At 40.6% G+C, this 26,955-nt stretch overlaps 1 protein-coding gene across 4 annotated transcripts in view; it reads right to left on the bottom strand.

The window, feature by feature from the left end:
• Nucleotides 1-937: 937 nt before the first annotated feature.
• NCOA7 (nuclear receptor coactivator 7) overlaps nt 938-26,955 on the bottom strand; it is a 70,830-nt gene continuing 44,812 nt past the window's right edge. For 3 of the 4 annotated variants that reach the window (XM_088443104.1, XM_088443103.1, XM_088443105.1), the window contains exons 9-14: nt 23,922-24,069; nt 20,055-20,192; nt 14,609-14,761; nt 9,417-9,512; nt 8,694-8,767; nt 938-7,756 (exon numbers count right to left, since the gene is read on the bottom strand). In XM_088443104.1, the coding sequence (XP_088299230.1) occupies nt 7,621-7,756; nt 8,694-8,767; nt 9,417-9,512; nt 14,609-14,761; nt 20,055-20,192; nt 23,922-24,069 (745 nt within the window). In that variant the 3' untranslated portion in view covers nt 938-7,620. Of the gene's footprint in view, nt 7,757-8,693; nt 8,768-9,416; nt 9,513-14,608; nt 14,762-20,054; nt 20,193-20,954; nt 21,140-23,921; nt 24,070-26,955 lie in introns of those variants that run through there. The other variant, XM_088443106.1, reaches the window with a different exon arrangement.

Consider the following 26,955-nt stretch of genomic DNA (forward strand, 5'->3'; position numbering starts at 1 on the left):
ACTGTACTTGGGTCTGTATAATTTCCTTTTGCACCTAAATTGTGTGTCTCTCTCTCTTTCTCTCTGTGTCTCTCTCTCTCTGTCTGTTTCTCTCTCATTGTAGTTTGATCTGTCTGTCTCTCTCTCTGTCGCTCTCTGTGTGCCTCTCTCTCTGTGTGCCTCTCTCTCTGTGTGCCTCTCTCTCTCTGTAGTTTGATCTGTCTGTCTCTCTCTTTCTGTGTCTCTGTGTCTCTCTCATTGTATGTTGAAGTTTAATCATGCATATGTATATCAACTGTACCTTGTGACTTTATGATTTATTTGCGCTTATTGTACACAGATCATAGCATATAACTGACTGTACTTTTACTTGAATAATACTTTGTGCTTCGGAACCACATGTTCTGAGTCTGGAGTCTCTATTTATTGTATGACTGTGTACGCAAATTAGCGTCATCCTTAGAGGTTTATAGGAAGGATTTTAGAAGGTACAGGCAGGGGTATATAGAGGTTCATTTAAATATCAACACCATCTGCCCTAGTATAGGCCTCACACTGAAAGTAGGAGACAAGCTGGAGGTAGTCACCTTTTCATAATGCCCAAGGACATTGCCACCTATAATCCCTAGATCAAATCTTGTCCTAGGCTTTCAATGGGAAGAAATTTGCACCTTCCAAGTGCACGGTTTTTAAAACTCACATTTGTAGGCACACTATGACCAACGTAAATAAAATAAGATAGATAATTCACACACTCATAATTATATGGTTAGAGCTGTAATCTATCCTATTTCACATTGTGAGACTTACTAGTTTCTTTCCAACATTTGTATTTATGAAAATTAGATAATTTTACAATGTCCAACACCCTTTTCATATTATTTCTCATGTTATTACAGCTACATTTGCATAGTGCAAGTATCAATTTTAGATGAATGAAGAAACACTCCCAATAAGATTTATATACTGTATTCCTTTATTGAAAATATTGAAGCATTGCTGTACATATCAGCCATTCCATGGTGTCAGTGATCATTTAAGAAGCAGAGCTTCTGTATATTTAGGCAGTATCATCAACCTTGCAAATACAAGTTGCAAATATTACCATACAAAAGCAAAGTCCTTTAGGTGTTGACCCCAGTTGTGATGCAAGTACATTTTGGCCAATTAACTGGTGAAGTATGTGAGATAACCATGCACTGAGATACCCATAACAGCAACAAATGTGTGGTCTGTTCAAAGAATAAACACATCAAAAATAGTAATGCTATTTTCTGTGCCCACAGTAAATAAAGCTTTGTTAAAGTTTGCTTAACAGTTCAATTTTGAATAATACCTTATTTTTAAGATTAAACAATTTTATAGAAGTTACCAGTGCTTTGACACATTTCAGCATCTCTGAACAATGTGCTTAAGAGAATGGACCCAAGCCACAAGTGTTTTGTTAACAAAGGCTTTAATTAATATAAAAAATATCTACATAAAAACAGTAGTTTAATTTATTATGATCCTTGTGTTTCAACTTGCGTCTTGCAAATTTCCACGACCCAGCTTTCTTCATAGAGATACAGAATTCAAGTTCAAAATTATGGTTTAAATAAGAAAAAAAAAAATTATTATTATACTATTAATAATAATAATAATAATAATAATAATAATGAACCACAAACTGTCATCTACCCAAAGAAAGCTTAAAAGGCAACACTCTTGCACAATCTGCTATTTTGGTATCATGAGTAACAAAGCCAGGTGGTTTAAATGCGGTTACAGTTGGAGTGGACAAAATGTTCAATCCTCAGTTTTCTTTATACTAATTTTCTCTATTAAATTTAGTCAGGGGCGTGACCAATTTCGGAAGTTAATATGGAATGAGAATAAGTTTGAAAAAAACTGTTCCATCTTAAATTTAATCTCTTTAGTTCCCACCTCCTTAGTATCAGTGAGCACTATTGACTGACACACTTACCTTCTAATCCCAGTCCTTTGCTGACCAGTCTGAACCTGTGTTAAATGTTGTGGCTCGCACCAAATACCTGACACCAGTTCCCGAGTCACAGTTTACCTAGCTCCCTTGCTACCTGTAACTAGAATATTTTATATTGTGCTAGAAAATTATCATCAGTTATACAAGGCAAATGGGTGGAGGAAACAATACCCAGGATATCCTATAGACACTAAGGATTAAGTTAAATCAATTACACATGTTCAGGAAAGCTCCAAAAACAAGTGAGGAGAAAACACCATGCTTTGATTATGGATGGGCAGTGGATATAAAAAGTCAGGTAAACCCCGAAACATATCTCCCAACATGTACTGATAAATCGGGACAATAAAGTGCACTACAAGGAGGCAACAGGGTGTGTCCTCACATCACAGGGGTGTGGTCAACGTTCTGATTCACTGGACCACACCCCTTCCTTTTTGAGGCTTTTGCTATGCAGAGCAGCAGTGAATTACATCTCTTGCCAACTGCCTGACCTATCAGGAATATGAACTTGCGGTTGTAAAGGTGGGACAAAACCCTCAAACCAGGATAATTGGTAGATATGCTGAAATCGGGATAAATCACATCAGGCTTTTTTTTAACACCTTTAGTATGACCTTGTAACCAACAAAAATGCAACTGAAAATACAAATATACAATTTTTAGGAGAAATTAATGAAATCCAAAGCCACAATACCTTGGTTGCACAATTGCACACATCCATTCATAATGGGGTGTAACAGGGTGCAGAGTTAACAAATCACATTCAAAATAATGTTCAAAGGGAATTTGCACCTGCGAGGAATGAAAGGGATTGTGATTAACCCCAAATAAAGATGAGCTGTTCCTGTAGTTTTTCCTTGCAGTTTTCTTGGTTGCTTCCTACTGGCATAGCCATGGTCCACCAAAGGGCAGACTAGATGGGCCAAGTGGTTCTATCTGCGATCAAATTGTAGGTTTCTATGAGATTTCAAAATGGGTGGGATGCATGATGCATCGCAGTAGCGATGCATTCCGCCGGTCATCGCATGCATGCCAGCGTTGGCAACGCCAGTATGCATGACGATCACCGCAAAGGACTGCTCTGTCGATACGAGCAGCCCTTTGCGGTGGAGGGGCTTCCGGGTCTATGATCCAGAAGCCCCTCCGGCGTCCTTCTGCGCATGCGCAGAAGGATGTGCATACCATGGTGGGGTGCTGGGAGGGATCTGATTGGATCCCTCTGTCAGCACTCTGTGGAGATAAGCCCATAGGCTTCTATGGGTAACGCCATCAGGAAGATGGCATTACCCACCACAACCAAGCACTCTGGGCTTGGTGCATATGAAAAATGCAGTCAAAATTGCATATTTGGGGTTTGACTGCATTTCTCGGCTTGCTGCATCACGCCCCTAATGGTACTGTAGCTCATTGTTGAAAGATACCAAATCGGGACTGATGTATAATAGAGCTTCAAAAAGGAGTTACATGTACCATGGAACATTGTGAAGACTATTAGCAGTGGCAACACTGGAGTCAGCGACACCCAGTGCGCCAAATAAATCCCTGAATCAATTCTCAAAAGGGGTGTGGCCTCGCAGCACATCCCCTCTTTCGATGCCCCCAGAGACTCTCCCCGGACTGCCGACTCCTCTCCAGTGACCGGGATCTGCACACTAACAGTGCAGCTCCTGGTCACTGAGGAGGAGCTGGCATTTTGGAGTCACCTCCTCAGAGAGCGACACCCAGTGCAGTCTGCACCCCTTCAGTGGACCACTGCTATCAGCAATAAGTGGAGAAGTGTGACCCAAAAGGAACATTGCCAATATCAGGACTTCAATCCAAAGATGATTTCAGGACGTGTAGAATACGCATGAGGGAGGATACAGAGAAGCCTACGACAGCATTAAAGGAGATGAAGATAGTTCCGTCAGGAACAGGTTGTTCCCTACATGTGACAATCTCCATATACTGCATGTCTGGGCTATGGGCTAGTATTGCAAGACAGAAGCAACTTCGCACAAAAGATAACATCCCAGGCCATCTACTGTAAATCATGCAACAATATTTAATTTCCCCAAATCATGTGAGCACATGTTTTATTGTCTATTGAGACAAAGATGGATTTTTTTTTTGCTCGATTTCTTAAAAAATATATTTGGCACAATAACACAGCTGATCATCCAGAGATTGCCACACCTAAAGGTGAAGCATGATGGGGACATCCTCATGCTTTGGGTGGCTTCTCTTCAGATGGGTCAGGGGCTGTAATCATTACAGAGAGAGCATAATGAGTACGGTTGAGTCCCCCATATCCAAAATGCTTGGGACCAGGGGTATTTTGGATATCTGAACATTCCGTATTTTGGAATATTTGCATAATATAATGAAATATCTTGGGAATGAGACTCAAATCTAAACACATAATGCATTTATGTTTTATATACACCTTATACACAAAGCCTGCAGGTAATTCTATTCAATATTTGTGCCTTAAACAAAGTTTGTGTACATTGATCAATCAAAAAGCAAAAAGTTTCACCATATCAATCATGCTAAAAAATTCTGTATTTCAGAATATTCTGTAATTTGGAATATTTGGATATGGGAGACTCAACCTGTAGCTCCAAAAATCATTATACTTTGGCATGAAACCTGCTGGCTTCCGTCAGAAAGATGAAGGGGAATTTCACCATCCAAGATACCAATCCGAATCACACAGATTACAGTCTTGGAATTACCCAAACCTCAATCCCATTTAAAAACCTGGAATGACCAAAAGAGGGTTGCGCACAGCAGATGATATCCCATCACAATACCATGGACCTTCAACTAGTTTGCAGACAAGAGTGGGAGAGAATCACAATGTCCAGGTTGATGGGGACCTATTAAAGAAAGACCATGCTAAAATAAAAGTAAAAGGTAGTTTAAGGGTGTGCACACTTATGCAACCAGGGAATTGTAGGTTTTTTTTAGTTTTGCTTATTTTTTTAAAAACATTGTCTGACTTTCGCTAGGTTACAGTAATGGCGGAAAAGGACTGACATGACTTATCTGGATTTCAGGCTTCACATTGCAAAACCTGCAATTTCAATATGGATTGTAGACTTTGTAAATCCACTGTAGACTATACAGTCATCAAAAATGCAAACGTACAGAAGAGAATTTGGCTTCATAATAAATATTAGTATATATTACTTTGCAGCGGTGATGGGGTGGGTACAAAATACACTTGGCTTGGAAAACACCTTTAAGCCATAACTGTTGGATCACAAGTTCATCGGTGCTACTTTCTACTCCAGTAATATGACAGAACAGTGGACAGATGTTAAGTTATAGAATCATCAAAAATGAGTAAATAGAGCATATATGCACTCACAAAAATCACATGTTTTGGAACACTTGTGTAAATTGTGTAAAATGTCTGCTGAAGAAATATAGTGGGGTGAAAAGAGTTGTCCTAAGTGGTTCCCTTTTGGACAACCCCTCTGTTTTCATAGTGCTCTATCCAATTAGTTATCTGACCTCAGCTGGGATCAATAAACACCTGTGCTATGGAAGCCTGGTGTCCAATTGGCCTTGTTCTCAACAGTGAGAGAAAGGCATCCAAAACATTAGGTTAATATTGCAGATTGTGGCACCAAAATGAGAAACAGACCCAATAATAATCAGATTATAGATCAGTATTGGGTGTGTTAGAAGACAACCACACAAATAGGCAAATTCTAACTACACCAACAAGCCCCAGTGAAACTGGAAGTGATCCAGTCGCTCAGCATGACCTCGCAACAGCCAAATGTCATACAACTTTGTGTGGTGCTTTATTGAGGTAAGCTGACTAAACACCAAACCTGTTTCTCAGTTTAAGGGACAGTATCACCTTCTAATTTAAGATTGTATTGTTATACAACATGAACATATGTCACCATTGGGAGAAGAGGGGGTGAATTCAATGGATTGGTCACTAACACTGGCCATACATACACCAGACCAACTTTCATCCAAACATCCAATTAGTTGATTGGTTGGAATAAAAATCTGGTTATGTGTAGGAGCAAATGACAATCAGCACTTTGCTCCCAAACACCAGTTTAGTGGATCACCAGCTAACTCTTCCCAACAGCACAAACAAGGTATGAAGACTGGTCTAGGCCTCTGAGAAGTCACTGTGCAAAAGTTATTGAATTGCTGAAGGAAAGTTTCAGTAATCCATACCTGCATAAATATAATGAATATTGTTGGATTTAAAAAACTTCTTCTAATTATTAATTTGCATTAATAATTTGTGTATTAAGTTTTTAAATTCTAAAATGTAGATAATGATGTATTGACAGTTAACATGCAAGAAAATCAATGGATCAATATAATCTCATCTCTGTGGTAAGTAAATAATGCATTATGCATATTAGTTGTCATTGAATGCTGATCACAACATTCCTATAAGTCTGTGAATTCAGCGTTTTTATTTTTTCTGCATTCTTCTTACCTTCTTATTGTTGTGGCACCTGCTTTCTGATTAAATCTACATATTTGCCATCACAAAATATGTATTTCAAATTATTTTGTACATTGATAATTATAGTCAGTGTTTCCAGATATTCATTTTATTACAAGAACTTTCCCAGCAGTTTGGATAATTAGATGGAGGTCACATTATGCTAACCAGTATATAAAAGTACAACATAAAATACGCGTAGAGAAAACTTAACAACACTTTACTAAATAATTTCAAATTATTGAAAAATAAGGCAAAAACTAAAAAAAAAAAAAAAATATATACGTTTAGAAAAACAGATTAAAAATTACAAAAAAAAAAAATAAAGCAGCTTTCAGAAACGACCTGCGTTCCTCAGTGCAATACTCTTGCTTGGAACAATAAAGTCACCTGCCCAGTATCTCATCTCTCCACAAACCCTTTTTTTTTTTTGTCAACATTCTCTTGGCTAACAGAGATATACATATAAAAACAATGCAATGTGTATGGCTTCCTATCATGGTCTAAAATGCACCTCCCCTAAATAGCAACGGTCAACAACAACAAGCTCCAGCTTTCAGTGGCATGGGGGAAAGAAGAGTAGGGTATCTTGTCATAAAAGCGAATATAAGGGGAAACAAGTCGTAGTGTAAATATCTGTGCGTATGTATTTTATAACTGGAATCCTTTAAAAAAGTGCCATGAGGGGAGATCTAGAAATTGAAGGTCAGCAATATTGTTCAAGAAGTTAAAAAAAATAATGTTACCATTGTTTTCTTAAAATGATAATCATTTTCTCCTCTTCTTGGGGGGTAATTGTGTGGACATACAGCTTTCAGAAGTATTCCATAATGAACATAGGCAGCCTCCCACCAAGTTACTTTTTAGGAACCATATTGCATGATCGTATCAGTTTGACTTTCCCTACCACTACTCACACGTAGACTCTGTCATGAGTCATTAACATTTCATACAAGGCTTCAATAATAGGTTTCCAGTCCTGCATTAACGGCTTGAAGCAGTCAAAGTTTGTTCATAACAGCATTGCATTCATGAAAAAATATGGATTCTTCAGTGCAATCAGGAAGAGCATAATGTTCTTAGTTCAGTAATAGAAAGTCAAATGCATGTTAGCAATGTGCTGCCTGATGTCCTCTCCCTGACCTAATGCGAAAGACATCTTTACATGCCATAGGATATCCCTTTATTGAAAGGTCCACACTTCTAAGTCCTGAATGATAAAATCTTCTTTCTTAGATAGGATGTCATTATTAAATGTACTACAGGGGTTACTGCGTCCATGATACAAATCTGAATCAAGCCACAAGCCAAATCGACCTCTGAAAGAACAGAACAAAATCAATGAGAAAAAAATCTTTACATTTATTTCATGGGTTTATTACTAATAAAAACAAAGGAACTAAACTTCCTTTAATTCTGGCTCAATTTTAAAGTTTGGAAATTAATATTCAAACCAATATTGTGCTCTTGTCCCAAGTGTGATCATAATTTTCTGTTTAGTTGCGGTTGCAAAAGAATGGTAGAAATATGAGCTACGATACATTTACATCAACTCAGTCTAGCTAGATCAGCATGCTAGCTGCTATTTACTAAGTATTAATAAATCTAGGGAAGAATCTTATTTATTTTATATAATATATATATATTATATATACACACATACACACACACACACACACACACACACACACACACACACGGGAAGTACTGACAAGCTTTTAGTACACATGGGTGTGGACAGAGTCTATCAGTAATTCCATAATCCTGACCAATAATATTATTTGTTAAAGAAACGTTAATAGAAGATTTTGTCAGTATGCAGACATAAGACTGCAAGCCACTATCAGAATAGGTTCAGCTAATTTTACTGCAGGACTTTGTAACTCAACAAAGCATCTGCCTCCCGATACAGAAGGACACTGATCTCTTAACATACTGCTGCTAGCATCCTGGTAATCAGATTGTTCCATCCCAAAAGCTCTTCAAAACTGAGGACATCGTGGATGAGCTCCAATAAGGTACACAAACCATAAGCAAAAGCACCTTAAGTAGCAAGTAGGAAACCCCATGCTGAAGTGTTTTTTGTTTTTTTTATTTACTGTTTTTTTCCGGTCACACAAAAGCTACCATACGGTATATATTAGTGTCATTTCATAAAAATATAATAAGTTACTTTGTTCATATACTAAATTTGTTTAGATCTAATTGCAAATGTTGTAAAAATAGGACACCAAGCAAGAATGAGTGAATACTAACCCTCCACCACCAAGCTCCAAAGAAGTGATATCTCCATTAATGAAATAAGAATTCTCTCCACTCCATTTGAATGCCTGCAATAGAAATTATGCAGAGGACAATACAGCCCATGAAACATTAACTGTACATAAAAATTGGAAAAAAAGAAACAAAAAATAGAGTTCAGAAACTATTAGAGTACAGTAATGCTATTTCCACAGCTAAATGCAGCATAAAATGTATTTTCAGGATGAGCCCACTAGGTGTCACTATGCACTAGTATCAGGAGTCCGGCACTGGCTTAGCTTACAACGGCTGAATGCAGGAAATCTGTGCAATAGTGCAATACAATTCCATCTCTCAAAGTTTTTCTTCTGTAAATAGGCATCATCTTAAAGGGAGATTAACATTTCTCAATAATACATTAACTTCCATTAGTCTGGATATATAATTTGAAAGAAAACAAAAAAACAAAACAAAACAACACCTTCTAAAATCGTCTGTGTACGCTGTAATTAATTATTATACATGATAACCTTATGGCTGTTAATACCTGTAGTCAGCCAACTCTGTACAATACTAATCAATGGTTCCATTATATTAAGGATTTTCATAGTCAGCATAGGTCACCTATCACCTCCGTTGTGTTACTATTTGAAAGTATCTCACCATGTGTCTATGCTTGGGAAGTTTTCTGCAATACATTAACAAACCATATACTAAGAACCATGGGAAAAGATTTACCTTAAAATCAGGATTGAATGTGAAGAGGAACGTTTCCCCTGTTCCATAATAATGATCGCTGAGTCTGAAGGGATGTGTTGCATATGTTCCAAACACCTGATTTAATGGAAACAAAAGGAAGACTGTTCGGTCCAGTGGAAAAAATTAGACTGTTACATTATATTACATGGTGCAAAAAGTAGACAGCATAAGTATAGGACACCACAGTGAGAGGGCATTATATTGTGCGGGAAATAGGCACAGTAAGCAGAGGAGACCACAGTGAGAGGGCATTATATGGTGCGGGAAATGGGTAAAGGGGGGGCGCATTTGGCGGACCTGGGTCCCTGCTAGACCCTCCATCAAGCCCGAGCCAATTAGTAACCACTGCCCGCACTCTGGTACCAGAACCTGCTGAACACCTGAACTGCACATGTGCTTTTTTTTTTCCTCACTTTTGATGTGCTGAGTAACATCCATTCATAGAGTCAGATCCCTGCACAATGCATGGAAATATGCACAAAGAAAAATATTACAATAGGAATGGACAATGTGCAAAATTAGGATTGGGGCTCCTGCGTAACATTATTAGGCATTTATATTTGTTTGGTATTTGCATTGCAAAGTTGGTAATTATGTCTCATGTGCTCAATATTGCCTCTCACACTCTATTTAATGATTCCTAATGGCTAGTTTCTGTTTCTATTGGCATTAACTACTACTATGTCAAAGGTGTGTAATAATAATGTAAGGCCACACCCACATAAGCATACTTACATTTACATAAACATCCACAATCTGTGTAACACACTTTCCACTTAAAGGTTGTACTGGGAGTAACATTTCTTTATGAACTTGCAGTTTCATGCTCTCTGATTATGGCACGAAAGAGAAAGCATGAAATAATTACTAGTCAAACATCTTTGCTAACAAAATTTAAATATTGACTACCCGATCTTCATATCATGAGCAATAAAGAAACACATTTAGGGTCAGACTATTAGCGGTGAGCTGCGGCTTTGTGGGGATGCATCTCAGAGCAAATTTCTACTTGTCGCCTATGGAGCTGCAAACAGAAACCAGCTGCAGCAATTAGTAGTTATACACGCAGCTGACAGATCACTGCTAAGTCAATCTGGCCCTTATCTGCAGAACTAATTCTACTTTTTTGTGTTGGTGAAACTGCAAAGATAATAGTTTAATAACCTATGTAACTGTATTTAGTTTATCCACCAACTGTTCCCTCCTCTTAGTATGTAAAGCTCTCATGGACAGGGCCCTCCTTCCTCATGTTCGACCTCCCACACCGGGATGCAATCGGGAAACCGGCTGACATGATCCCGACAGCTGGCTTCCCGACTGCTTTATCCCGGCGTGGGTTAAATGACAGGAGTCTATATTTAGACGCCTGTCATTTACCCGACGCCGGGAGACAGGCGCCCGGCATCCCGATCGAAGGGATGCCGAGTGCCGCGAGCGGACAGCCGCAGGTTGGGGAGGGTTAGGTTTAGCGCACCCGGGGGGGACTTGGGGTTAGGCACCCCCCCGGGAGGATTAGACTAGGGGGAGGGAGGGTTAGGCACCCCCGGGGGGGACTTAGGGTTAGGCACTTACAGGGGGGGATTAGGGTTAGGCACTTGTGGTGAGGTTATGGTTAGGCACCCCTAAGGTGGGTTAGGGTTAGGGGGGTTAGGTTAGTGATTACTTACCTTAGGACGATCGGGATTTCCAGCGCTGTCGGGCTGCCGCCGCCGGGATCTGTTAATCTGTTGGGCTGCCGGGAATCGGCGGTATTTCATACCGATTCCGGCTATGTCACCAATGCTCCTTTACTTATGTTTTCAAGAGCTCTTCAATAATCCAGATACTGTACAAGCTCATCATGGGCCAAACATCCTTGCCCTCCCTGTGAGTCTCCTCCACTTGCCCTACTAGATACAGTGCTCTACTCTCGACCCCTGTCCTCGTTCTATCTCAGCTGTTTTATTGCTCGGTGTTGTTCAGTTCCTAGGATAGGTCAGCTTACTCTGTATTGTACATTTGAGATGTTAAGTTACAAGGTTACTATGGGCTTGAATCTGATCCGCAAGCAATGCTGAAATTTACGTAGTTTGAGCAATTGTTAGCCATTGTGCATGTGTGAAAGCCGCACAGAGATTGTTTTAAGATCACACACACACAGAGGATTCACTCGCAAACTGAGTGATAGGTAGTCAGCGTTTGGGGGAGGTAACGGGGGTGGTTACAAAAAGACAGGCATGGTTTTCAGGGCGTAAATCAGCCACTGTGTACTTACTCGCTGCAGGAGAGCCTGCTGTGTGTCGGTAGACCTGCTGTCTTCAGCACCTTAGACATACTCAAAAGGGTGATGGCCTCTGGATCTGCGTTCAATGTTTCCAGTTCAGTGCATGAGCGGCGGATGAGAGATGCTTTCAGTGGGACTCAGCCAGCGAGTGGCTCATTAGCATATTTTCGCAATTGCGTTCTGTGAGAAATCACAGCTGCGATGGAATTTACGTGCGGATCTGAATCAGGCCCAATATACTGTATATTCCCTCTCCACTGCAGTGAACACTTATTGTCTTTTACTTTTAAACTGTCCACAGCACCTCTTTCTTAATTCTGCATGCAGATCCGTAACTAGGGTGGCACGGCCGGTGCCGCCGCACAGAGCACAGGATGCCCTGGGGCGGAACAGGCCGCCACCACAATCTGTATATTTGGTGGGTGCCCGCATGTTACTTGCAGTGCACCCAGGCTTCTTCTATGTACTCCAGAGCTCCACCTTCCAGAAAGAGCCCTGGGCCAATTGCAGCAGCAGGGAAGTGGTACAGAGACCAATAGTGGTTAGGGTGGACAGGGCTGACTGGAGTAGTGTGAGCGGGACAGAAAAGGAAGACAGACACTATCGGCTTCAGTAATGCTCGTAAGCAACTGTCTCTCCATGCCTGCACATCCCCCCCTCCATTCAGTAACAGCCCCCTACCACCCCCTGAACAGAAGAAGCACCAGCAGTATTATTGGCACCCCCACTGAACAGCAGCACCTTCAGGATTGAGCCCCTCGCGTCCCCACCGCACTGAAAAGCAGCAACTTCAGTTTTGCGGGTTACTGCTGTGCAATGTAATGAGAATAAGGTTGCACTGCAGTGTACTGTAATTTGAAGTGGTACTAGTGTGTGATCACGCCCCACTCGCTGTCCCAATTAAAGTATTTGGGGGTTGTGGGGTGAGGGGGGACGGGAATAGACGCCAATGCTCTTTCTGGCGCAGGACACCAAAATGTCTAGTTACGGCTGTCTGCATGTTTAATATAATTAAAAGATTACTTTGAATAAATGTTGTTGCGCACTTGCATTATACTTTTTATCAGTGGTTATGCGATGTATGAACAAGTGTAGTACAGTGTTTAGGGCACAGAATCACCAGACCAGCAATAATAATGTCCTGGGAAATTGTGTTTATATATTTGCAAATATAGTAGTAATGGTCACATATGACAAGCCTTTGCCTAGAACAAGCAGGAAGGATGTGTCTGGTTATATGGTTATATGGGATGAACTAATCAAATGCCAGAGAAAATACATATATTGATAAATGCAATATGTGTTATGATGCTTGACTACGTTCTGTACATTAACAGTTAAGTGCCGATATGTAGATTTCTTACAGTAGGTGTCAGTGGTCGAAGTGGAAATTTTAAAGTGGGGGTATGGAAATATCAGGGGGGCTTTTACTTAGGCAGGCCCAAAACCTTAGCCCCCCCTAATATTTCCATACCCCCATTTCCTCCCCTCACAGCACACCTCATAGCACAGCACCACCCCACACCTCAGCGTGCTGCACTCTGTTCAGCCGGGTGACCGCGGCGCTCCCAGGGGCTTCCTTCCCCTCACTCCTCGGTGGCATTTTGAATTCAGTGCTGGCCGCGAGACATGACAGCTCGTGGACCTGCAGAACAGCCTATGAGAGGCGACCACGTAGCCACCCCTAATTGGCTGCCGGAGCCAAAACTCAATATACTGCCAGCTGCACCGATTGGCTGAGCCAAACTGTTGACCAGAGCTGGAACAGTAACAGTCCCAGCGCCAGTCAGGTGCCAAAGTGAAGTGTCTGTATAACATGCCCAGAGGCGTAACCAGAGGTATGGGGGGCCCCCCCCCCCCCACCCATATTTGCCTTCTCCTGAGCCAGGCGCGCTGTTCAATCTCTTCTCACTGAAGCTGGGAGGAGGCGTGGCCATGCCTCCTCCCAGCTTCTAGGTGAGTCGATGTCATTTTTCATGAGGCGCTGGTTGCGAGCCAATTTGAACTAGCGGACCAGCAGCCACTGCCAATTTGCTGCTGGTCTGCAAGTTCCTATTGGCTCGCGACCAGCTCCTGATTTAAAAAAAAAAAGACATTGCTGCTGGCTGTACGTGGCAGGGTGCAGGGGGATTCTTGCTCGGCCCCCTAAGCCATTGAGTCCCATAGCAAGAGCACCCCTTGCACCCTCTATAGTTACGCCAGTGGACATACCGTCTCATATCGGCACACTTCAAGCACTGGTAGGTTATCCCCAGAATAATAATGTCCTCTAGTATGCAGTTGTGAAATGCAGCCCTGTATACACACTAATATGCACACGTTTCTGCTCAAGTTTTATTTGTGATGGAAAGTTTGAAGGTTGAAACAAATGTGAGGGCATGCAGCAACAGGGATACGGTGTGTTGTGAAACATGCATTTTGTGCATTCCAATGTATTGTGCAACACAAATTCTACTCTACAGAACACGGATAGGGAAGAAAGGTGTATATTCAGCAATCTAGTATCAGTTTCCAGGGTACTGATCCACTATTAACACCAAGGAGAGCTACCGACGATTACTTTTGGACATGCTATAAATTCATGTTTGAAGTCTCTCATTATGGAGTTGCTACTATATAGTAAAATGTTTAGTTGCAATTGGAAAGCTCTGTCCATACTAGAATAGGGTGCAGCATCTCCTGCAGAATACGGAAAAGGTACTGCATCACATCATGCTTTTTCAGCAATGAATACATATTGAATAGGAAGAGAAGCTGTAAAAAAAATAATTATGATAGCTTGTAGCATACTATAGGAGTTACTTTATGAAGAAAAATATAAAAGGTGAAGTATGTATACAGCAATCATAGCTACCATCCAGTTACTGTTCTCCCACAATAACACACTGTGATTCATACGCATTATTACCTGGCTGTCCATGTCTTTGACAACCAGAAGTACTGGGCTGTCCAGAGAAGAGAGATTCCTGTACAAGGTCTTCAGACTGGTCCCATGCTGCCGTGTACTGTAAATCAGATGCCAAGGATATCCTTGTACCCTAGCAGGAAGGCGGTGTGCCAGCTGCGTAACAAATAAAGAAGAAAAGCAGAAGTTGACTGAGACCACAATGCAGCCATAAGAGAATATATACAAAAAAGGCACATGGCAGCACAAGGTGTTCTTTCATCAAGACAGCTGGTACTTTAAAACACAACCCATCAAATTTATAAAAAATATTTGTGGCCTTATATCATGCAAGCAAATCAGAAAATTAATTCCTATAAAAAACAACTGTTCTAAATGCAAGAAAAAGCGATTTGAAAACAAAATGATTTATGGTCAGCCTTCCATGCCTGTTGACAGGGAGAGTAGAGCCTCGAGTAGGCTTCTGTGATCAGCCATGTGTCTCGGATAAACCACAGACTCATCACAGAGAAAATAAATTGTTATAATAGAAAATAAATCAAATTAAACTTGCCAGCATCCAGGGATCGGTGTCTTCTTCTGTGTGACCTGGCCAGCTGATCTGTGCGTCCTCAGCTTAGATGCCTGCCGAGACTTTAACAGCATCTCAGCCTACTACTGCACAGATCAGTTGACCGGGTTACACAGAAGGAGATACCAATCAAGCTGTAGGCAAGTTTCTTTTTAATTTATATTCTAATGAGAACCAAGAGGGAAATCTGGGGGAGGCTGATAAGTAGCTGGCAAAAAATACCCTGAGAAGTTCTTGGAGGGGATTTGCAGGGACAGAACATTCTTGCGATATTTTCAAATATTACATGACAAATTTAGCCAAATTAATTGCATCCCATCCACATCTGAGATGTGGACTGTTATAAATATGCCCCAGAAGATAACCCATACACACAAAATACATTTTCCAGCTGACAGCCACAGTGCCCCCAAATAGTAAAACAGTGGGGATCACAATCCAGGGACCTCACAATACAGCAGGACTCACCCATACTAGCAATGTAATAGATTAAAATTTTACATTGATAAGTGGGAACTGTGTAAACAAAATATCTAGTGTTTGTTTCTAACATAGTTGTTGCCAGGATATAATTGCACTTCTGTTCCGTCACCATCCGTGTTACCGATGCATAAAAGGGTAGCTTAGACTGCTTTCTTCCCAGACTGTCAGCTGGGAGATCCAATCATTGCAGCACGGGCATAGTTCTGCTGATGATTAGGGCGAGTCAGCGAGAAAATGTCTTGTAGGTGCAAACACTGAACAATGAAAAGTTCTTTTAGAAGTAGATCAAAGAAAATCTTTGTATGTGGTAGCTTACGGGCGACTTGTGATGTAGCTAAAGATTGGCTAACTTTCTGTTCAATTCCACCTGTACACTGTAATAGGAACAAATAATCTAACCCATTTAAGTTATTTCTAAAACCATACAAAAAGACATACAGTATGGCCATCTCTTATTCAGCACAAAAAATCATGTACAGTATGCACACATATAAAAATTGCCATTCTTGAAAGAGGTCCTATTTTCTACATAGCTAATGTATAATTAAGGTTCCCAAATTAGCTATTAAAAAAGGTATTTAAGTATTGAAATATTCATTGTCTTTATGCATACCTTTTGTTCAATGCATACCTCATGGAGGACTTCAAAACAAACTGAAACTCCGTCTTCATTTTATAGAAATGATTTTGCACCTTGTTGTACTAACTTGGTAACCTAGTACCCATTCATTTATTTAGTGAGAAGAGATGAAGATGTGTATAAACAGGAGGTTTACGATGTACATGGACTTTTCCAACATTTAGTACATACAGATGTGTCCTTTGTCATTGTTGTTGCTGCAGTCGCGGTAAACAGTCCTTCTAGTCCCGCCTAATCCCGTGCGGGTTTACTCATGCAGAGTGTCTCTTCATGCTTCTTTTTAAACGCAAATATGTCTTATTCACAATGCGATACGAACACGATGCACAAGCAGACTACGCTGATTAAAATGATATGCGGCATGTGTACGTTCTGTGTGTGACTGCAGCTGTATCTGTATACAAAATGCTACATTACTATGTTAGGGCCTGTTTTCCACATCATGTTAGGTTGTGATAATGTTACAGACTCGGCCGCACACAGAACATACACATGCTACATATCATTTTAATCAGCAGAGTCTGCTTGTGCATCTTTTTCGCATCGCATTGCAAATAAGAAGCATTTCTGCGAAAGAGCCGGCCTAGCCGCACGGGAGCCCTGTGACTCAATGTGCTGAGGATAGATGAGGAAGGACATATCTGCAACACTTGCTCTGAGCTGTCCTGCCTCAGGCACACCTGAATACCTAATATTTGTGTAGGACTACATTTAAATATACAGGCGAGTCAGGAAAAGAGAATTGGTTTGTTCATTACTATAATGGAACACTTCTCAGGCAAGGCTCAAGGCTGCGTTTTCTGTGATTCTGCAACATAAGAATTCTGACTGCCATTGTGAGGCTGCTACATAAAGACAGGGGAGCAGTTGTGATGAAACAAAAGTCAGCTCCAAGCTTCACCCTAAAGAGATCACTGGGATGGTGATGCAGAACCTTCCATACCAAGCTTCATGGTCTAAGACATTTAGAAAATAAAATAAACCAAAGAGACTCTGCATCTGTGCCCTGGAACCTCATGGCACAACTAATCGGATGTGTTACGATTATAACACATACGATTAAAACCCAATTATTTAATTGCAATATATATTCTGTGGTTTATACTCCAAGTTCATTTAACACGGGGGAACACAAAAAAGTAAAAATAAAATCATGATAATAATAGTCCCTGCATAGAGTAGTATTGCTTCATACTGAATTACAGCGAAAGCAGTTTTAGTAATGACTGGGTAAATCATTGAAAGCAAACCAATAATGTACTGCATTCTGTGACCCCTCCCTGGGGCTGCAAATAAAAATCTGAGGTAGAGGGATTTTAAAAGATCAGGTCAGCTTTACTGTACCAACACAAAAGTGGTATACCATCCTCAGAGCATGCCAACCTAATGGCAGTATATTTTACCACATCTGGAAGAATATCGGCGTTCACATACATGAAGCAAAAAGTAAATTAAAAATAATAAATTGCAAATACCTTGACGCCATCACAACAGGAAGCATTGGGGTTAGGAGGTTAGGCACTAGGGCAGTGGCCTCCAACCTTAATTGGGGTGGGAGCTACTTGAGAAAAATGAGATGTCTTGAAGACATTTGGAAGCTAAAATCTGGCCAATAACCAAATTTGTCATAGAACAACAACAATGCATTATTACAATGATAAAGCTACTAAGCTTTGGATGGAGATAAAGTGAACGGTGATAAGGTACCAGTCAATCAGCTCCTAACTGTGATTTTTCAAACACAGCCTGTGACATGGCAGTTGGAAGCTGATTGAAAAGGGGATGTGGGACCATAAAGTGAATGGAGATAAAGTCCCAGCCAAAGTGCCCAATCTGTACCTCTGATGCCTGTTGAGAGCAGTCAGTGGGGAGCAAGGTGCTGCTGGTGGAACAGTGGATGGGACTGGTGGGACAGTGGATGGCCTGGTCCCACGCTTCCACCAAACAGTGTTGGGAAAGCATTTCTCTTAACGCAGTCAGCAGCGAGCCTGCTGGCAGTGTCTGTCATGCAGTGACAGGCGCCGCGTGACATGTGCACCATGAGGTTAGAGCCGTAAGGGGAGCTGCCCCGCCGTGTTACCGCCGTCGCCGTAAGGAAATCTACCCAGATTGGGGCAGTGAGCGACGGGTTGGCGATTGCTGCACTTGGGAAAGGGTTAGGCACTAGGTGGAGAGGGTTAGGTTTAGGCAGCAGGGGGAGGGGGGGGGGTTAGGTTTAGGCTGTGGGGAGGGAGGGTTAGGGGAGCGCCGGCATCCAGTACCTAATGTCTTGGACTTTATTTACTAATGGGCGTCTTACTTCCTGTCTGGTTGGAAGTGAAAGTTTAAAACGGCATTCACAGTCAGTGTAAAGCCCGGCGTGCTTTAAATTTTCACCTCCATCACGCCGGTAAGCAGAGGTTTACACATCTGCCGCTTCATAAATAAAGCCCCTTGCATATATTCTATGGAGCGACTCCATGTCTTGGAATCTACCTGAGAATTTTCTAACTTATGTCCTAATTTTTATTATTCCCATTGAGGGCTGACTACCACCTGCTCATTCTAGTTACTGTGGTTGCTATTAGAAATCAGTCTGCCTGCCATGCTGAGAGAGAATTGGTCCAAGCATCATTTTTTTTAAACACGTATTTATGACTGCAGTCAGTACTTTTAACATTAATATGATAATTTATGCAGTTTAGTTTTATTTTCTAATTTGTTTGCTTTTTCTTAATTAAAATGTTTGGATACTTAGACTACCTCCGAGTTGTTCATTACCCTGCTAAATAAGGCTGTCCTATCCTTCATTTTCTACTACAAAAATAGTTACATTTTTGTCATCTCTCATCAACCAAAACAAATTTTTTTCTCCAAGAATGAGGAAGTTTGTTAGTACCGAAAGAAAAAAAAACCAAAAACATATTGCTCAAGAGCATTACTATTATTACTCTAAGACAGTGGTTCTCAAACTTGGTCCTCAGGACCCCACACAGGTCACGTTTTGCAGGTCACCCAGCAGGTGCACAGGTGTAGTCATTACTCACTGACACATTTTAAAAGATCCACAGGTGGAGCTAATTATTTCACTTGATTCAGTGTGGAGACCTGGAAAACATGCACTGTTTGGGGTCCTGAGGACAGAGTTTGAGAACCTGTGCTCTAAGAGCATTATAGGCAAAAACAGCATACCAATACACTAATTCCCCGATACATCTGGTGAGAAAGCATGTTACTTGTAAACATACTGTAGGTCTTTGCAACTAGAAAATACCAGCAGCTAATTTATGACAATTTGTTCATAGAAGTCAGTTGTTACATAATCTGCTAGCATGCCATTTAAGGTTATAAACACATATAGAACATGAAAAAAAAAAAAGGTTAAAATGTGGTATTTGGTTTACTTTTTATTTCTTCTGAAGATGCGCCTGACAGGAATGGACAATACTGTAATTACAGCTCCGCCCCTTTATTATTTCTAATCTATTACATCTTTCACCTGTATTATAGAAATGTTAATACCATAAAAATATATCTGCAATGTAACATTTTAAATAAATTTTTTTTAAATAAATAGAACACACAAAAGGCTTAGGGATAAACTTACTAAGATGGGAGTTATATTAAGAAGTGATGTTGCCCATAGCAACCAATCATTTATCTAGCACCTTCAAGAATATAATACCTGGAATCTGATTGGTTGCTAATGGGCAACATCACTTCTTAAATAGAACTCCCATCTTAGTAAAATTTACCCCTTAGAGTGTCTATCTTACCTTCTCTATATGCATGTCATCCAGCAAATTGCTCTTCTGCTTTAAATCAGGCAGAAAATCCTCAGGCGCTTCCTCCTCCTCCTCATCATCGTAACTGCAGGTACTTTTCCGACGCTTTGCTTCTTCTACAGTGATTATCTATCAAAACAGAAAAACAGAATTTTTAGTGAATAAATACAGTACATTAGATTTAACGTAGTCCAAATACACAAGCAGCAGTATGTACAGATACATATTATAAATGTTCTAAAATCCTTAGCCACAAGGCATTTACATCTATACGTTTTGGCATTTTCCATTCCCCACGCCCAAAATTATATATTATTTTATTTTAGAGCAGACCAAAAAAAAAAAAACAAATTGGCCACCAGAATATTGAATATTAATCATACAATCCTCATTATTCACTGATTGCGCAAACCAAGCTATTTTTGAATGTCTGCAATTTTGTGTGCCAAGTAAACCTCACACTGGCATAAGTTGATAAGAAGCCTGAAGTGTTGCCTCAAAAAACAAAAAAAATCATTTGTCCAGATCCAGCTTACAGAACGCTGAATTGTAAGTGACTAACAATTTACTGAAATAACATTTTATTAATGTTACACGTCTTTGTTAAGAATGCCAACATAAAACTTTAAACACTTTATAATCAATTTTTTTTTTTTTTTTTTTTTTAAAAAGATACTTTAATACAGATGATGAAAAGTTGAAATTACAAATCTTCAATCCCATAATGCAAACTAGGATACAATACCTTTTGTTAAAAAAACCCCAAAAAATAATTACATATAAAAAAGGAAAAGGAAAAGGAACTCTATAAAAAAAAGCAAATTGGCAAAAAAAAAAAAAACAACAACAATTGTATCTATGACAAAGCTGCATGCAACAAAAAGAATCTACCTGTACATAAGGCTCCTGAACCCCACTTGCAACGTAAAGGACTTTGATGTTTAGCATGTTATTAGGAGTCTTCATAGTAGAGGGTTAGAACAAAGACTACAGTCACGCTGGTCCTTTATATGCCACCCTGGAAGCATGTGTTTTCTAATCTGTACTGGACAGTTGAAGCCATAAAAGGGGTTTCACTTCCTAGCTACACATTTAACTTTCGATTTCCTGGATGGGAGGAGGATTTTTGTGCAAGAAAGAACTTGCCTGTGTCAGTGCCCACACAAAATACCTATATTTATGTAGCACTGCTGTTGAAGTGGAACGATTATCAAAACGGATGTTTAATAGATTGTGCAAAATAAACAAAATATGAACATTTATATAAATATAGAAAAGATATCCCAAAGCAAATATTGGTGAAAGCTATCATTTGTATGCTGCCTATAAATTGGCACGTTGTGCGAAAAATACCCTGAGAAGGGCAGGTGAGAGATTAGCAGGGGCAGAGCTTTGTCGCAAACTCTGTGTCTGCAATGCGATATTTCATACATCCTTGTGTGTATTCAAATATCACATTGCGATTTTGGACAAATTTAGTATATCCCAGTGTATAAGTAAGAGTATTATCCGTACTGCATTAGATCACATGATTGTTGAGTGAATAAAATTGACAAAGACCATTAAACATGCTTTAAACCAGTGGTTCTCAAACTCGGTCCTCAGGACCCCAAACAGGTCATGTTTTCCAGGTCACCCAGCAGGTGCACACGTGTATTCATTAACCACCGACACATTTTAGCCTAACCCTCCTGGAAGGGGTGCCTAATCCTAAGCCCCCCCCCCCCTCCGGGAGCCCCTAGCCTAAACCTTCCCCCCCTCGCGGCTGTCCGCCCCCTTCGATCGGTTTGCCGGGCGGAGGTCTAATGCCAGGCGTCGGGATTTTGACGCCTGTCATTAGACACCTGCCGGGATTAGACAGTCGAGAAGCCGGTGGTCGGCATTTCGACCGTTGGCTTCCTGACTGCATCCCCATGTAAGTGTATGGGTCTGTGCACAATTGGTAAAATACATTGTGGTCCTATGTGACAGCTTACTGCATAGTATACATTGCTGCAGCAAGTCTTTGTAATACGTTAATGAACAGAATTCTAAATGCGGTGTTAAAACGATTACAAAATACAAGAATTTTGTATATGCTTTGAGGCGAGCAGCCATTTTTCAATGCACATATGAACATACAATTACAGACAGCTGAAGCCACTCCTATATCTATGGGAATTGATCTGATGCAGAACAAAAGATGGAGACTACATGTTTTTAAGTTATTCTGACATTGCTGGCCATGGCACTACATACCTCTATCAATCCACACGGTCCTTTTGAAGAAAGTCTGCAAGTCTTTAAGCCAAATATACAGGAATGACTTGTTCTTTAATATGTCTTATGCAACCAATTAGCAAGTCTATTGTCTCAGCTTGGCGAATGGTTTGTACCAGCTGACCCAAAAGCGTGGGTCCTCCTTGAACGTGGTCAATTAGCTCCTTTTCCCCTTGCCTGATATATTATGGCTGCCATCTACTATTAAACCTCATCAATCAGCCAATAAGTGGCGGTGCAAACTTCACATAGAGCCTGGTTAGAATTTGTGTCCTTATCAGAGGATGTGTCCCTACCATTAACTGAACTATCTCTGAAGAGCATTGCGCTGCTAGTTCCAGATACGTCCTTCCACTCTTGGTCAACCAAAGGAATACTTTCGTTAAATGACGCGGTGATAGAAGGCTCCTTAGCCGCATACGCTCAACCCCAATCGCAGTGTTTTATATCACATAGAGACTTCTATAAATATCTTCAACTAAGACATTGGGTATCCCACAATACACAAAACCCTTATATGGTTTCGACACTGCCTTGGTACTTACGGGTATTAAGGGTATTACTACTTGGTGGTACTCATTATTAATCCACCCGCAGACACCGGTTCAGTTCTCTTCATTAACAAAGTGGGAAAATTACCTTTCTTGCTCGTTCTCCATGACACAATGGCATAAAGGTGTTCCAAATAGGTTTTCGTTTATCTAAATGTATTTCTCAAAGTGAACATTTCTATAAACTCATTCTCGGATTATACTTTACTCCTGCTCTTATGCATACTATTCAGCCATCCAGCTCTAATTTATGCTGGCGTGATTGTGGTCATGTAGGGACTCTACTACATATTTTTTGGTCCTGCCCCAAGATCTCCACCTTATGGAAGTCTGTCTTCTCCCTCATATCGAAGATTTCCCATTCCCATATTACCCCGTGCCCGATTCTAGCTTTGTTTCATGTACCTGGTGGAGCTACGATGCCAAATTACACATATATAATGGGTCATATATTCATTTTCACTAAACTTTTATTAGCCCATTAGTGGCACACATCTACTATCCCCACTATGGAAGCTGTTAAGTACATTCCCACTAAGAGTTAGAAGTGGCCGGAGTCCCGTATTTATCCTCGGCCTCCAATCCTAATATTCGATGGTTTGGTTGGAATGAATATTAGGTGTCAAAAAATCATTAACAGTCATGTGTCGTAATATTTTCTTTTTAAAACGCACATTGGCAAGTTTATATATGTATAAATATACATTAACGTGTTTGTGTTTATTATAGTATGTCCTTATCTGAAATTGATCTACTCAAATTTGTATACAGTCGTTTAAATATTGAATGTATTCTTGGCGTGTACCGCCTTACCCTAGTCCCCTCCCCACCTTTTTTTTTTTTCTATTTTGTACCCCTCCCCCCTATTTCTTTTTTTTTTTAATTTGTATAGTCTCTTTTTTCTTTATAGATTTTAAAATAAAAAGCAATATTGAACGAAAAAAAAAAAAAAAGTCTTATGCACATCCAACTACAAGGTCTACAGCTCTGTATTTTACACAATGAGTGACTACATTCTCAATGTGTTTTGAAAAGATAGCCATTTTACCTCCCAGCTTTTAGTAGAGGGTTCACTGAAGAAGTTGTCAATCATATGCAGCTCATCCTTCTCCACAACTACAAATCCTTGCTCCTTTGCATCTTTCCCATAGACATCTGGAGACCACTGGACAAAAAACGTGTAGAGATGATCCACCCTGCAAGAGGAAGCATGGCATGTACAGGTTACAGATAAAGAGATGTTACACCAAATAAAATAGTGATATGGGAATGAAGTATAATATTTATTAATACTATTACGTAAAACTTTAAATAAAAAACCTAACTTAAAATGTTTTAGGCTGAAGACATTAGACTGTCTAAAGACTGAATCTTCAACTGTAAAAGTCAATTGGTTATGATTGCTTGTATTACGAGGGGCGATTGAAAAGTTTGTGGCCTAAGGTACAATGAAATGTGCTAAACAGTTATTTTCACATAAAATTGAACTTCTTTTAGGATTACATAACAAGTGTCAAGTTAATAACTGTTGTTTTTGTTTTACAGACATCTGAAATGGACAGGATGACAGATTTATAAAAAAAAATAATTCTGTAATTGCTTATGGCGCAGTCATCTGCTACCTCGTAATAAAGAGTTTAACACCCACAGAGGTCCATGAGGACATGGTTAGGACACTAGGGGATGCTTCTAATTCTTACAGCATGGTTAAGAAATGGGCAGCAGAATTCAAACGAGGAAGGGACAGCCTTGAAGATGATCCTCTTCCCGGGAGGCCCGTCACCATTACCACACAAGAAACCATTGACAAAATTCCTAACATGATATTGGAAGATCGAAGAATAACTGAGCATTACATTGCCAAACATCTGTGTATCTCCCAGGAACGTGTTCACAATGAACTCTGAATGACAAAGGTCCCAGTTTGATGGGTCCCAAAACTTTTTAGTGTTGATCACAAGTGGGATCGTCTCACCATGGCAAAGACCAATCGGGCTCGGTTTTATACAGATCCTGAGCAGTTTCGTCAGCATTTTGTAACCATGCTTCCAACCTAAGACTAATGAACAATCAAAACAGTGGAAGCATCAGGGATCTCGTGCTCCAAAGAAGGTGAAGTAACTGCTGTCTGCTGGAAAAGGTGATGGCCTCCATCTTTTGGGATGCAGAGTACTGCTGATAGTATTATCCTTTTCAAGGTAGACCATCGCCAGGACATACTATGCTGATCTTTTGAAGCAGCTACTACAAAGAAATCAAGAAGAATCGATGTGGGATGTTGACAAGAGGTTGCTCTTCCACCAAGACAATGCTCCAGCACACAAGTCACTGGTGGCCATGACTGCTCTCCAGAATTGTGGATTCCAACTGCTTGAACACCTGCCTTATTTACCAGATTTGGCACCTTCTCACTACTACCTCTACCCCAAACTGAAGAAAGAGCTTGGTGGTCACCATTTTGCCATGGACGATTACTTAATTGAAGCGGTTAAATTGCCTACAAATAAATCCTTGTACCTTATCTCAAACATTTTAATCACCCCCCCATATTTTGGAATCAGATTATTTTCAATTAATGGTGCGTACACACGGGACGATCAACAATGGTAACGTTGTATGACCTCTTGGGTGTGCTGGACGATCAATTTGGATCATCCAGCACACCACCAATTCACCAACGACTATAGCGATCTGCGATCAATGATCACGGGTCCCTATAGTAACCTGGTCGATATTGACCAGGTTGGTCTGCATGCACGGGTGATGGACGATGGACGATATCATCCATACATGCCCGCGCATCGCAGGTCGATGGACACCGAAAAATGCACGATATGAACGATAACTACATGATCGATATTGTTATCGTCCATTTTAATCGTACCGTATGTACGCACCTTAAGGACCATTTTATCCTCCATATCATGGCAACAGGGAACTAGAGGGCCTGCAAAGTAAAATACATTCTCCCAATGGACGGTTCTGTCAATGAGTGTCCGTATATAAAATCGTAAATTAAATATAGCCAATTTTGTTACTGAACTGAAACAGATTAATGTTCATATGTGAAATGTCACATTGCGGTAACACAAATGAGGGGGTGTTCGCTGAGAAGTCCAAAAAGATGGACAGAGATAAGAAACTAACCGGTATTCCATTTATTACTGGATATAATAGCCAGCATAAACAGGTAGAACAGATTGCCAGAAAACATTGGGGGATACTTAAAAAAGATCCCCTATTGAGTTCTCATATTGTAAACTTCCCCAGATTTGTATATAGGAAGGCACTAAAGGCTCTATTTACTACAATCTGCATTTTGAATGCAGATTGTAGTGAGATATTACTGACTGAATTTGCATTGCGAATTCAGCCAATATCACAGGGATTTACTAAAAATCCCTTGCAGGGACAGAGCTTGCGATAAAGCTCTGTCCCTGCGAATCTCCTCCGCACACTTATCACAGTATGTTCACAAAAAAAATACTGTGACAACTGCCTGCGCATGCGTCTGCTGCCGCTAAACCCCGCGATCGCGACCCCCCCTCACTTAATTGCACTTACAGTACCTCCAGTGACCAGGCTCCGGTGATGTCCTCCATGGCTCCAGTCAGCTGATCTCCCATCCTGCACTGAGACCCGGTCATCAGGTGACCGGGTCAGAGTGCAGGATGGGAGACCAGCTGACCGGAGGGAGGACATCACCAGAGCACCGATCTCCGGTCCCTTGACTCAGGCAAGTTATTTTTTTTTTTTTGTAGCAGAGATCAGTGTGTGGTCTGTTTAGACCACACAGCTGATCACTGGGGCTGGTTCTGGGCTCTGTTCTGCCTGTTAGAGTGGAGCAGGATTCCGGTAACTGGGGTAGACAGGGCTTCCCCCGGTATTTTGACAGATGGATCTGACCGCGTGGCACAGTAAACAACCGCTCGCGGCACACTAGTTTGCCGCAGCACAGCGGTTGAAAAATGCTGCTCTAGAGAATGTTGAGTCAGGACAGAAAATGGGTAATAACAAAGAAAAAAACATTACAGCACATCTTCATATGTTTAAGCACCCAGAGCTACAGCGACTTAGGAGGC

The sequence above is a fragment of the Taudactylus pleione genome, unplaced genomic scaffold (assembly GCF_031769625.1).
Source record: "Taudactylus pleione unplaced genomic scaffold, aTauple2 ptg000326l, whole genome shotgun sequence".
Lineage (NCBI taxonomy): Eukaryota > Metazoa > Chordata > Amphibia > Anura > Myobatrachidae > Taudactylus > Taudactylus pleione.